At 41.1% G+C, this 12,322-nt stretch overlaps 1 protein-coding gene across 2 annotated transcripts in view; it reads left to right on the top strand.

Moving 5' to 3' along the window:
* Positions 1–12,322, top strand: part of LOC130282380 (transmembrane protein 150A-like) — a 179,465-nt gene that overhangs the window by 153,792 nt on the left and 13,351 nt on the right. For both annotated transcript variants that reach the window (XM_056530572.1, XM_056530571.1), the window contains one exon: positions 3,078–3,255. In XM_056530572.1, coding sequence (XP_056386547.1) covers positions 3,078–3,255 — 178 coding nt within the window. The remainder of the gene's footprint in view (positions 1–3,077; positions 3,256–12,322) is intronic.

Raw genomic sequence — 12,322 nt, 5'->3', positions numbered from 1 at the left:
CGTTCCCACTTTTATCTCCCCCAATGTGCTAAGCATTAACCATGAGTAAACTTTGAAGGGTAAAGCTTTGTTCTTAGCCCTGAACTAAAGAATGCAAAACATATAGAGGATTTATTAATCTAATATATGCCAGTTTTAATTGGGGTAAAAAATGTAAGATGCAAAAGCTTCAGTTTGTAAAAATTTGGCAACTTTTTTTCCTTTCTTTCTTTTTTTTTTTTCTTTTTTTACCCTTTTTTACGATGTTCTAGCTACTTATCCGGTTGAGTTTGGCTTAGCAGAAAGTAGCATGGTGGACTAATAGAGCTACCATAACAGAGATAGCAAAGTGTGGTACATATGGACATTGATAGACACAATAAAATTGGGCTTGTACATCTTAAAGCTATTTGGTACTTCTTATTTCAGTGCACTTTTATTTTGAACTGGCATAAAAATGGCAGTCATGTTAAATCCCCTACACAGTATAAATCTATACCTATAGTTTTGCCGATGCTAGCTGTTGTGTCATGTATTCTTTGATAAATGTAACTGTCTTGGTATTTCTATAAGGTAATTCAATTAAAAAAAGGACATCATGTGACACTGGTCAGCTCCATAAAGGCTATGTACGTGAGATGTGCGTTTTACAGTGCTGACCTAAAAAAAAAGTATTTGTTAATTCCTTGACCTCCCATCACTACATGGCCTATGCTTACAGTTAGTTATATAAAGGTCATATATGTCAGAAATGTATGCTTTACCTATTAAATGACATGGTAAAACAAGGTGGTGCTAAGAACATTGTAATTTATATTAACCCATATCTGCAGTCATATTTATTGTAAAGTATATAAAGATGGCTAATAGCACCTAAAAATAGTTCTGTACAACCTGTCATCATCCACACATTGCTGACCCAGTGACTTCACAGAGAAAGTATTTGACTGAAGATATAAAATGTCTCTTCCGCCTGATGTGGAAGAACTGTCAGCAAAAACTGTTTATCCAGATAGATCTGTATTTGTCTATGCTAACAAATGGGAATTTGTGAAATGGGCCCAGCCAAGTAAACAAAGGAACAGAGAGAACCAGCTGTCTTCGATTTTACTGGTGTGCTGGGTACTGCTGACTTGGCAGTTTTCTAACCGCTGCAGACGGAAAATTAAGACATGGAAAGATACAGGCTTTTAGAAAACTAGAAAGTGCTTTGTCACTTTCTCACTTGACACATTTCTGATTAGGTCCCCAGTTGTAGACTACATAGCTACTTAAAAATATATGAATTAGCTCATTTGATGTACATTCATGCTGTATCCTAGACTGTCATTCACTGTAAACTGCTCAACATCCATTGTAGCTGGATACAGAGAAAGCTCCTTGTCTGCTGTGATGTAGCATTGATTATTTTCTGCTTGGATTACATGCAAGGATGCACTTGCTAAAGTGATGAGCCATGCAGCTATTATGGAGCTTATGAGAAGAGAGGTCCAAGCTGAGGTTGACTCCCTTTTGATCGAACTGTGGAGCATCTTAAAAGGAAAGTCGCGTCGCAGGCTATCCCTTCAATATGACTGCTGATATCACTAGGGGAAGCCTGTCTGTAGATAATTGATAATGCATGGACAGCCCAAATCCACCAGAGCAAGCATCTGTATACCCTAATAGGACATATAGACAGCTTCAGTGGTGATAGGCTGCATTGTGGAGTTACTGCCAGGATAGTTTACAAAACCTTTAGTATGTTTCTTTAAGGGTATTCCAGCCTCTTTAAAAGAGGACCTGCAGTTGGCGTAAAAATTCTTTTAGTTTTTCATGTCATTTTGTAGCCTCAGGTTCCCTGACTCTAACACTGTTTTTTTATTCTGTTGCTATACTACCCTGCCATTCCCAAGATAGGGTTTTCAATATTTGGTAGAGATGAGCGAAGTTACAGTAATCCGATTTGTCACAAACTTCTCGGACCGGCATTTGCTGACTTTAGCCTGCATAAATTAGTTCAGCTTTCAGGTGTTCCGGTGGACTGGAAAAGGTGGATACGGTCCTAGTAGAGAGTCTCCTAGGACTGTATCCACCTTTCCCAGCCCACCGGAGCACCTGAAAGCTGAACTAATTTATGCAGCAACCACCGAGCCGTGAGGTTCGTGACGAATCAAATCAATGTAACTTCGCTCATCTCTAATATTTGGTTTACTTGGTTCACTTTTCCCTGAATAGCTCATCTGACTATTCTAGAATATGTGCAGATAGGTAGACAAATATATTGGGAACAGCGACAGAAAGATGACTAGTAGATATATACAACCTTTGCGACCCTCTGGCTAGATGCATGATCACACTTCAGCCTGCTTCAACCTCTGTGTGGTTTCATTGTAGGCTAACCAGGAGGCCTGTATAGAAGCTGAAATATTGGGAAAACAAGAAATGTCAGGACCTAAAAGGAACCTGTCATATTGAAGATGCAGTCCAATCTCCTGGCAGCGTGTTAAAGACAGATGTATAGCTTTGTTAGGACAGATGTATGGGTATATAGCTTGTCGTCTAGTTAATATAGACCTTTCTCATTGGCTTAGTAGTCAAGTAAACTGAGTACATGTTGTATGTGGAAATAAAACAACAAGAAGAACACTTTAAAAACCCCATATCATCAGCATGCTATGTATCTTATGTGTCAAGTACAGCCAATCGATAAAGTGATTTGCTAAAATAGGAAAAAATGGGCTGAAAATCTGTTGTGTGAAATCTGGCCTGGAAAAGGGGGTGGTCTTAAAGAGGTGGTCTATTTATTTATCTTCTGAATGTATATGCAAAACCATAAACACTTAACACTATTCTGCATTGTTTCACATGAGAAAGTCACATCTTTTCTAAACTGTACATGTTTTGTATTGTACTCTACCTGGTGGGGTGGAGAATAGAATACATTCTAGTTGCATGGGTCATATAGAGGAAATCACAACAGGTTAAAAAAAAATAAAAAGTGATAATTGCCTTCTTTCTTTTGAATTATATTGATAGCAAAATTGCTAGAAACCCATTGCTTAAGTGTCCTTGCAGTAACCAACCACCTTCTTATACCATGCTTTTTCTTTTTGTAGGTGGATCATGCCAAGGTTCTTCACTACATTGGAGCAGGAGTTGCCTTTCCAACTAGTATGCTCTTCATCTTCTTCCAGTCTATTTTGACATACCGTATGGCACATGCCTATTGGTACTGCTGGACTGGTCACCTTCGCTCCCTTTTGACTTTCTTTGGTCTGGTTATATTAGTGCTCAGTATCCTTTTCATATGCTTGTCACTAGAAGATGTGTAGAAGAGGTTAATCTATCAATTCTATTGTGTTTTTTGTTGCTAATGTGTATGCTAACATTCATATCCTTTGAATTACTCTTCTTGCAGAAGAAATGACATTTTACAAGGACATTAAACATCAAATAGCAAAACAAAAAAACGTATGAAAATGTTCCCTGAAGATATTCTTGTAAGGCTTTCAGCAAGTTGCAGAATCAAGCAGTTGGGCTGAAGCATTGCAGACATTGGCGGACCCCCTTGGATCCAGACTAGGGATCGACCGATTATCGGTATGGCCGATGTTAGCACGATTTTGGGCATTATCGGTTTCGGCAACTACCTTGCCGATAATGCCCCGCACCGCGACCGCCCCCCTGACCCGCCGCACCGCGGAGGGTGAACCGGTCCGGGCTGTCCTTCTTCTCCGGGTGTGCTCTTCTCCACTCCGGGCAGGCTCCGGCCTAGTACGCTGCATAGACGCCGCTATGCCGTGACGTCAGGTGCGTCGCTGCGCACGGGCGTCACTGCGCAGTGGCATTTATGCTGCGTTACTAGGCCGGAGCCTGCCCGGAGTGGAGAAGAGCACCCCCGGAGAAGGACAGCCCGGACCGGTTCACCCTCCACCTGGAATGCCGCCGGACACTACAGGAAGGATGGATGGCCCGGACCACCCTGACAAGTAGGGGGAGAGAAGCGGGTTGCGGCGGCGGTCTATGGCACCGCAAAAGCCACTGCAGTGCATTGATTTAAAGCGCCCACTTTAAATCAATGATCTGCAGCTGTGTCGCGGGGGGATAAATAGCCGATAACTTATACCGGAATATCGGTATAAGTTATCGGCTATCGGCCCTAACCTCCACCGATTATCGGTATCGGCCCTAAAAAACCCATATCGGTCGATCCCTAATCCAGACCCCTCCATCTCTGGGTAAGGCCTGGCTCGAGTCAGCTCTGTAAAAAGGTGTTTTATCACACTAAGCTATTTATTGATGGTGAAATCTCAGTTTTGTTGGGTTGGCCACAGATTCTCTTTTAGTCTATTATTTGTGCAATCCTGTAGGACCTGACACAGAGCATCAGAGGATCAGGAATTTGGAATAGGGGAGTTGATTTCTCTTACTGGTTTGTGTAGAGCAACTATGGCTATATTTTCAGTATTTTTGTGTAAAACTTACTGCAGAATAAAGGCTCATTGTTGTTGCCATGCTCCGCTAAAGGGAGCTCTCTAGCTGAGTCTGTCGGAAGGAAGGGAGTTGAGCGGAGAAAAAAATAATGCTGCATGTCCTTGTTTTTCTTTTCTCTGCTCAATTCCTGTAAAATAAGACACCCGTTGGGCCCCGATCAAAAAAAAAAAACACTCTGAATTAGCACATTGCAACTTTAACCTAGCGTTACTGAGAAAATGGCACACGTAAACATACTTTTTCCTTGTGCATTCTCAGCTTCCTGAAAGCTAAATCTGGCTAGGTATGCACAATTTAAATCAAGGAGGGGAATTTATTGAAGTAGATATAGAAATCAGCAGATCTGTTACAGTTTACACATGGTTTTCTGAGAAATGAAAATGCAAAACTATGGCACAGTTTAGGAAAGAAGAGAGAAATGTATTTGGATCGATTTTGTATTTAAAAGGGTATTCTGGGCAGAAAAATGTCTGATCGCGGGGGGCCTGCTGCTTAGACCCCTCCGCGATTTCCCTGCAGCACCCGCATTCTATGAGGGTGCTGAATCTCCAGTTTCGGAAACCTCCAGGTTTCCGGGACTAGGGACGTGACGTCACGCAACGCCCCCTCCATTCATGTCTAAACATGAATGGAGGGGGTGTGGCGTGACTTCATGTCCCCAGTCCCAGAAACCTGGAGGTTTCCGAATCTAGAGATGCAGAATGCGGGTGCTGCAGGGAGATCGCGGGGGGTCCCAGCAGCAGGCCCCCCGCGATCAGACATCTTATCCCCTATCCTTTGGATAGGGGATAAAATGTTTTTGCCCGGAATACCCCTTTAACAATCCCCATAATCCACATTATCCTGTTTCCCAGTTTTACTGGGACACTGAATGGCAAATCTGCCCAGCCTTTCTACAGTTATAACAGAACTGTGAATAAACTACAAACATAGTCTCCGCCATACCCCCACATCGGTTGTTACCCATAAGATTTAATGCATAATCAGGCTGATATGCCATTCAATAAGCTTGGAAAGAAGAGTGATTTTTCCTGTAGAGGCCCCAATCGTTCTGCTGCTCTTAATGTGTTTGGACAATGTTGTGTGGGATTGTCCCAGATTAGAAACAGCTGGTGGTGTTTTTTTTTTTACTTTTCCCCTGTCTGCTACTCTTGTCAATGGGTAGAGAACAGATTTGCACAGTTTTATTTTTATTTTTATAAAACATCCAATCTTTTTCTGTGACCCATCACCTGCATATACATAGTAATACTTTCCAGGAGTCACTTAGGCAATGATTAAAGATATCTGACATGTAACAGAATATACTGCGTGTAGAAGGTTGATATTCACCTGGAAAGTGGTTACTAAATTACCCATTTTAAAACTATTTATTTATCCTCTTCATATTTCAGCAGGCAACAGGGCAAATCAAAATGTGTCATAACTACTAAGGTTTGGTCTTTGCTCACTTGTTGTCTGACCAAAGTCTGTGTTGGCTTAACTGAACAGTTACAGCTTGACTTCAGTTGGCCTCAATAAAGAAATACATTAAAATGCATTTGGGGAAAAATAACAAAAGTCTGGTGCCTAAGTTATCTAAAGTTGCAAAACTGTTTGTTTTAAGGTCTCAACTTTGAAATATGAGAATTGCTATCTACTTGGTCACCAGATATTAAGACATTTTCCTCACTTGGACATTTTTGTACATTTGTCAGTCCTTGAATGCTCAAACTTCTCACAGCCTTATATAGATGATGTGGAAAGAAGTAAAAAAAAACTAGGGTTCCAGTCATGTAGATAAAACTACAAAAAACACAGGTATTGTAGTATCTAGCAAGTCCCTGAAAGGTCGAACCTTCATACTAAATCTCCTGAGTGTTGGCTCTAGCCTTTTCCTGATTGGATGTTAGAGCTGTCACTCAAAGGGGCTTTCTCATAATCTTGTGGAAAGAGGATAACTTTTGATCCTGAGTACTCCTTTAGCATGCAATAACTATAAGGGTGCTCAGTACACTAAAATACATTTGTAAGTTTTACTGTAAAAAAAATAAAAAAATAAAAATAAAAGTTTATAAATGTTATGTGGAAAAACAAGGGGACGCGGGATGAGGTGATCTGGGGAAGAACAGAAGTAATGTCAAAAATTATTTTAGTAAGTGCTTGGGAAAAACCTTTAACAAATGTGATTGGTAAATCCACAGTAAGTGAATGTAATTATGCTTGGAATATAGAATACACAAATCTTTCAGAAAGTTTTAAGACCCTCTTACATACCCCCCCCCCCCATCATTCTTCACTTAATACCCCATAATGAAAAATGGTAAAATAGAATTCCTTAAATAGAAAAAGATTAGAACAATAAGGACTCTTCCTAGTGCTAGCTGCCTCAACAAACTAAGTAATCTGGGAAAAGGGATTGTTAAGAGGTGACCAAGACTGGGCTAAAGGTTCACCTACAACAATGACCCAAGCACACAGACCAGACAACACAGGAGCAGCTTATGGACAACTTCTTGAATGTCTTTGATTCGAGTAGCCCAGCCATAATATAAAGGCAGAGAAGATGGACCGATGGTCTTTTTTCTAACCTCAATCTTCTATGTTTTTTTTTTAAGTTAGAAAACCCAAACGTCATCAAAACCTAAATATATAGAATTGAATTAAGATAGATACTTGCATCCCAAACCCCCAAAGGTGATTCCTGTGTAGATTTTCTAAATATACACTCTTGTATTCTATTGTCCTGATTAAATCTAGGCTTGTAATCTAACAAAGAGCTGTCTTATTATTATATTACATCCCAGTAAGATTCTGACTACTTATGTTCTATTTATAGAACATCCTTTGGGAAACACAACAAAATATTGACTGCCTCACATTTGATTCTCATGGTATGCAAGCAGTCTGGTGAATGTTCAGATCACTTCTGGTAAGACTGGCTGTATTTATAGATCAGATTCTTCAGTCTCTCCTATAGGTAGCACATTTATCTCTAAGTGAGATGAGTATAAAATGTATACTCCCCACCACTTGGATGCTACTTTGCTGTCTAATGTCGAACTTTTGGCAAGTCTGTGCTAGCAATGCTGTGCTATGTACCATAAGGGTGGCATTATAGTACACAGTTTTAGTATGTTTTTGTTTCTTGGACATCGTAAGCTGTAGCCCATGTATATTGTAAGTGATTGATATTAGCTGAAGGCTGCGCTAAACAGTGTCTGCTTAACATAGGCGTCAGAATAGGCCCCGGATCCATAGCCTCAACGCCATTAGTTAGTGGAGGCCAAAAGTGTCATTTTGCCTTCCTTGTCATATCCATATCAGTTGGAGGTGGCTGGATGAAAATACTGGAGACTTCTACACTATTTCCATGAGCTGGATCTAGTAGAATAAAAATTTACCATGTTGTCTTGCAGAGTTGGCAAAGCGAACGATCACTGGATCATTTGTGTGGCCCCTTCCTGCAGTAACCTGTGGACAACACATCCCATATTACACAGGGAACTGCGTGATGAACTTTAAGTAGGCCAAAAGGATCCAATCAGCTGACATTTAGTCAATAATCACCCCATGTAATAACTCTGAATGGGTGACATGCTGTATGTAAACTACCTGTCAATCCAGGTTTTAGACTTCAGGACTGATATCCCCACTTTAGCATCATGGATTACGAGATAGCAGTGGTTTATAGCATGCATAACAAGTGCTCAGCCCCTTTTGAAACTGCTTGGTGTTCACCCTGCATGTGGCTTCATACAGGAGACACAACATCAGGAGTACCAGGCTGTACTAATCTCTTTGGATTAAGTGGGTTAAAGAATTTTATAAGAGTATTTATCTGGGGTTTATCAGAGGACTCAAATACTTTTCTCCAGGAAACTTGACAATAAACAGACTTTGAATCTGTTTAGGCTCGCTGCATTTTTTGGAAGACTTTAACAGCATAAGTTTATTTTCCCTCTTTTTTTATGTTTTTTTTTCTCTTATTGGTACAGAGGCAGTTGCCTGGGTGCACAATTCTTAGAGGTGCAAAATGACATATATTACATTGGACATTTACCAGGCTGCTGCTCAATACTGTACATGAACAGGGAATCCTGCAATATACAGCAGTTCCTGCTTTGGGAGAATATCTCCTTTAAAGGAAATTTGTCACCAGTGTCACCTGCACTAACCTGTCAGTACCATTCTGTGGCGGGGATCTCCGGTAATCTTGTCTGTTAGCTCCAGCTCCAGGCCCGGCTTGGGGCACGGGCGGAGCTTAGTGAAGTCACCGCTGCGTTCTTTAGCTGTGGGACCCAGCAGAGAGCAGCAGCGGTGATATCACTAAGCTCCGCCCATGCCCCAAGCCGGGTGCCCGGAGCTGGAGATAACAGACAAGATTACCGGAAATCCCCGCCATGGAACGGGACAAGGTAAGTACCATTGTCTTCAGTGTCATCTGCACTACCTGTCTGTACCGACAGGTTAGTGCAGGTGACACTGGTGACAGATTTCCTTTTTAATAAGCATTAATTTTTTTTTATTCAAATTTGTGTCTTCACGCAAAATCAAAGGTACGGTATGGACCCGTAATACTCAATAGGTATTTCCCAAATACTTTAGCAAACTAGACTCCTAAGGGTCTATTCACACGGCAGAATTTACGCTTGCGAAATTCCACCTCAAATGGAAGCCTAATAAACTTCAATGTGATTCCATACTTCTGAATTTCCGCACCAATCCAACAGCAACTTCACACAAAATATGCACAAGCCAGAAACCATTCAAGGAAGCGGAATTGGTGCGGAAATTCTGCCCGTGTGAATAGACCCTAATAAGGGTTTTCCAGGAATTTCCATGAATTTTCTGTGTGTGCTTTGAGGGGTTCTGACCATGAGGAAAAAATGGCCTGTGACATCTGCTGAAGCCTGGTGTCGTATACACTGTTCCAGAAACAGCTTCATATGAATAATTTGCAGCTGTGCCTGGTACTGCAGCTTAACCCATTTCACTTGAATGGATATTCCTTGAAGCCCCCTTGCAATTTCATATGGCCCCTTACAGGTCATTAGAGATCCTTTCCCGTTGTCCTGCAACTTGTGGTTTGGATAGCATGAAGCTCTTAACAGAGCAAGGCAGTGCTGATATATACTTGGCACAGCTAAGTGATCCACTATTGCCCTCCAACCTATATTTACTCAGGGCATATGCATTTTGGATGACGGCAAGTATCAAATGTTATAATAGTAAATGCTGTATTGGCCTGTGATAGGGAAATTAACATAAATGTAATATAGATATAAGATAAAGTATCAGTACTCAGAATATTAACCCAAAGTAACATCTGCTAGGCTATTATATGCTAATACCATTTTGCTTTTTTTATTTTTTTAAACTCTGTTTATTAGTTTTTTCAATTTTAGATGAACAGTGCATAAAATAAGTTAAACCACAAGGCCAAAGAGGAGCAACATGAGTACCCACACAATTAAGCAAATACACAATAAGAGGATCATCCGGTCATAACAATATATAATGGCAATCACAACATCTCAACTAGAGAGAAGACTAGCAGATATAAAATAATATAACCAACCAATCACTCATACGACACAGTACAAACGGGAAGGGGGCAAGGTTCAAGAAAGAAGGAGAGAAAAAGAAAGAAGGTCTCCAGTCTCAGGTCGATCAACTGAAAAGTATCACTCCAAAATCATCTGACAAACAGAGAGGACCCAGAGTATTACTGAGTGATGCTAAGGAATACCATTCAGTGAGTCGGAAGGGTAGGACAATGGCATCTATTTGGGGATTGGTGAAGTAAGCAGTTAAAAAGGTACGCCATTTTGCGAAGTATTTCTTCACGTTGTGCGCTCTGTGCCTTTCTGTGTCCAGTCTGCCCACCTCCAAAAAAATCTTTGAGTTCGTCCACAACATCGGACACGGCTGGTGTGACAGTCTTAAGCCAGTCATGTAAGAGCATGTGTTTGGCCACTAGGAGATGGAGGAATTTCGGGATTTAACGCATACCTACCTCCTCCGCAACAGAGGGGTCGACAGACTGGAACAGGAGGGCCTGAGGAGTAAAGGGGACCCGAACGGACCAATATATAGCAATGTAAGCTATAATAGTGCCCAGAAGAATTGTGACTTCGAATAAGTCCAGATGCCATGGTAGAAGTCCGTGTCGGGAGTACCTCATTTTGGACAGGAAGTAAGTCTGTCCAGGAATGCGGGGGTGGCCGAGACATTGAAGCACAGGTAACCAAAGTGCATCAGTTTAAAAAAGTTTTGACGCATTCGTTGATGACAGTAGTCCTGACTTTTGCCCACTCCTCCAGTATTCGCTCACGTATATCAGAGTCTTGAAGGACCAATTCCCATTTAGCAAAAAGTGTATGTTTGGAAACCTTTAGAAGGCAGTCATTAAAGCATCTACAGTCATGGCTGTAAATGTTGGCACCCCCTGAAATATTTCTAGAAAGTATTTCTCATAGAAAAGGATTGCAGTAACACATGTTTGCTATACACGTTTATTCCCTTTGTGTGTATTGGAACTAAACCAAAAAAGGAGAGGAAAAAAAAAACAAATTGGATATAATGTCACACCAAACTCCAAAAATGGTCTGGACAAAATTATTGGCACCCTTAACTTAATGTTTGGTTGCACACACTTTGGAAAAAAAAAATCAGTCTCTTCAAATACCCATCAATAAGCTTCTTACACCTCTCAGTCGAAATTTTGGACCACTCTTCCTTTACAAACCACTCCAGGTCTCTCTTATTGGAAGGGCACCTTTTCCCAACAGCAATTTTAAGATCTCTCCACAGGTGTTCAATGGGATTTAGATCTGGACTCATTGCTGACCATTTCAGAACTCTCCAGCGCTTTGTTGCCATCCATTTCTGGGTGCTTTTTAATGTATGTTTGGGGTCATTGTCCTGCTGGAAGACCCAAGATCTCAGACGCAAACCCAGCTTGACACTGGGCTGTACAGTGCGGCCCAAAATCCGTTGGTATTCCTCAGATTTCATGATGCCTTACACACATTCAAGGCACCCAGTGCAGCAAAACAACCCCAAAACGTCACTGAACCTCCACCATATTTCACTGTATTTTCGGTAAACAGTAGAATGATATGCTTTGCCAAAAAGCTCTATTTTGGTCTCATCTGTCCACAAGACGTTTTCCCAGAAGGATTTTGGCTCACTCAAGTTCATTTTGGCAAAATGTAGTCTTGCTTTTTTATACCTCTGTGTCAGCAGTAGGGTCCTCCTCTGTCTCCTGCCATAGTGTTTCATTTCATTTAAATATCGACGGATAGTTTGCGCTGACACTGATGCTCCCTGAGCCTCCAGGACAGCTTGAATATCTTTAGAACTTGTTTGGGGCTACTTTTCCACTATCCAGACTATCCTGCGTTGACACCTTTCATCAATTTTTCTCTTCCGTCCATGCCCAGGGAGATTAGCTACAGTGCCATGGGTTGCAAACTTCTTGATAATGTTGCACACTGTGGACAAAGGCAAATCTAGATCTCTGGAGATGGACTTGTAACCTTGAGCTCGTTGATATTTTTCCACAACTTTGGTTCTCAAGTCCTCAGACAGTTCTCTTCTCCTTTTTCTGTTGTCCATGCTTAGTGTGGCACACAGACACACAATGCAAAGACTAAGTGAACTTCTCTCCTTTGTATCTGCTTTCAGGTGTGATTTTTATATTCCCCACACCTGTTACTTGCCCCAGGTGAGTTAAAAGGAGCATCACATGCTTGAAACTATTTTTTATTTTTCCACAGTTTTGAAAGGGTGCCAATAATTTTGTACAGCCCATTTTTGGAGTTTGGTGTGACATTATGTCCAATTAGCTTTTTTTCCTCCCTTTTTTGGTTTAGTTCCAAAA

The sequence above is a fragment of the Hyla sarda genome, chromosome 7 (assembly GCF_029499605.1).
Source record: "Hyla sarda isolate aHylSar1 chromosome 7, aHylSar1.hap1, whole genome shotgun sequence".
Taxonomy (NCBI): domain Eukaryota; kingdom Metazoa; phylum Chordata; class Amphibia; order Anura; family Hylidae; genus Hyla; species Hyla sarda.
This window is presented reverse-complemented; position numbering and strand designations above follow the sequence as displayed.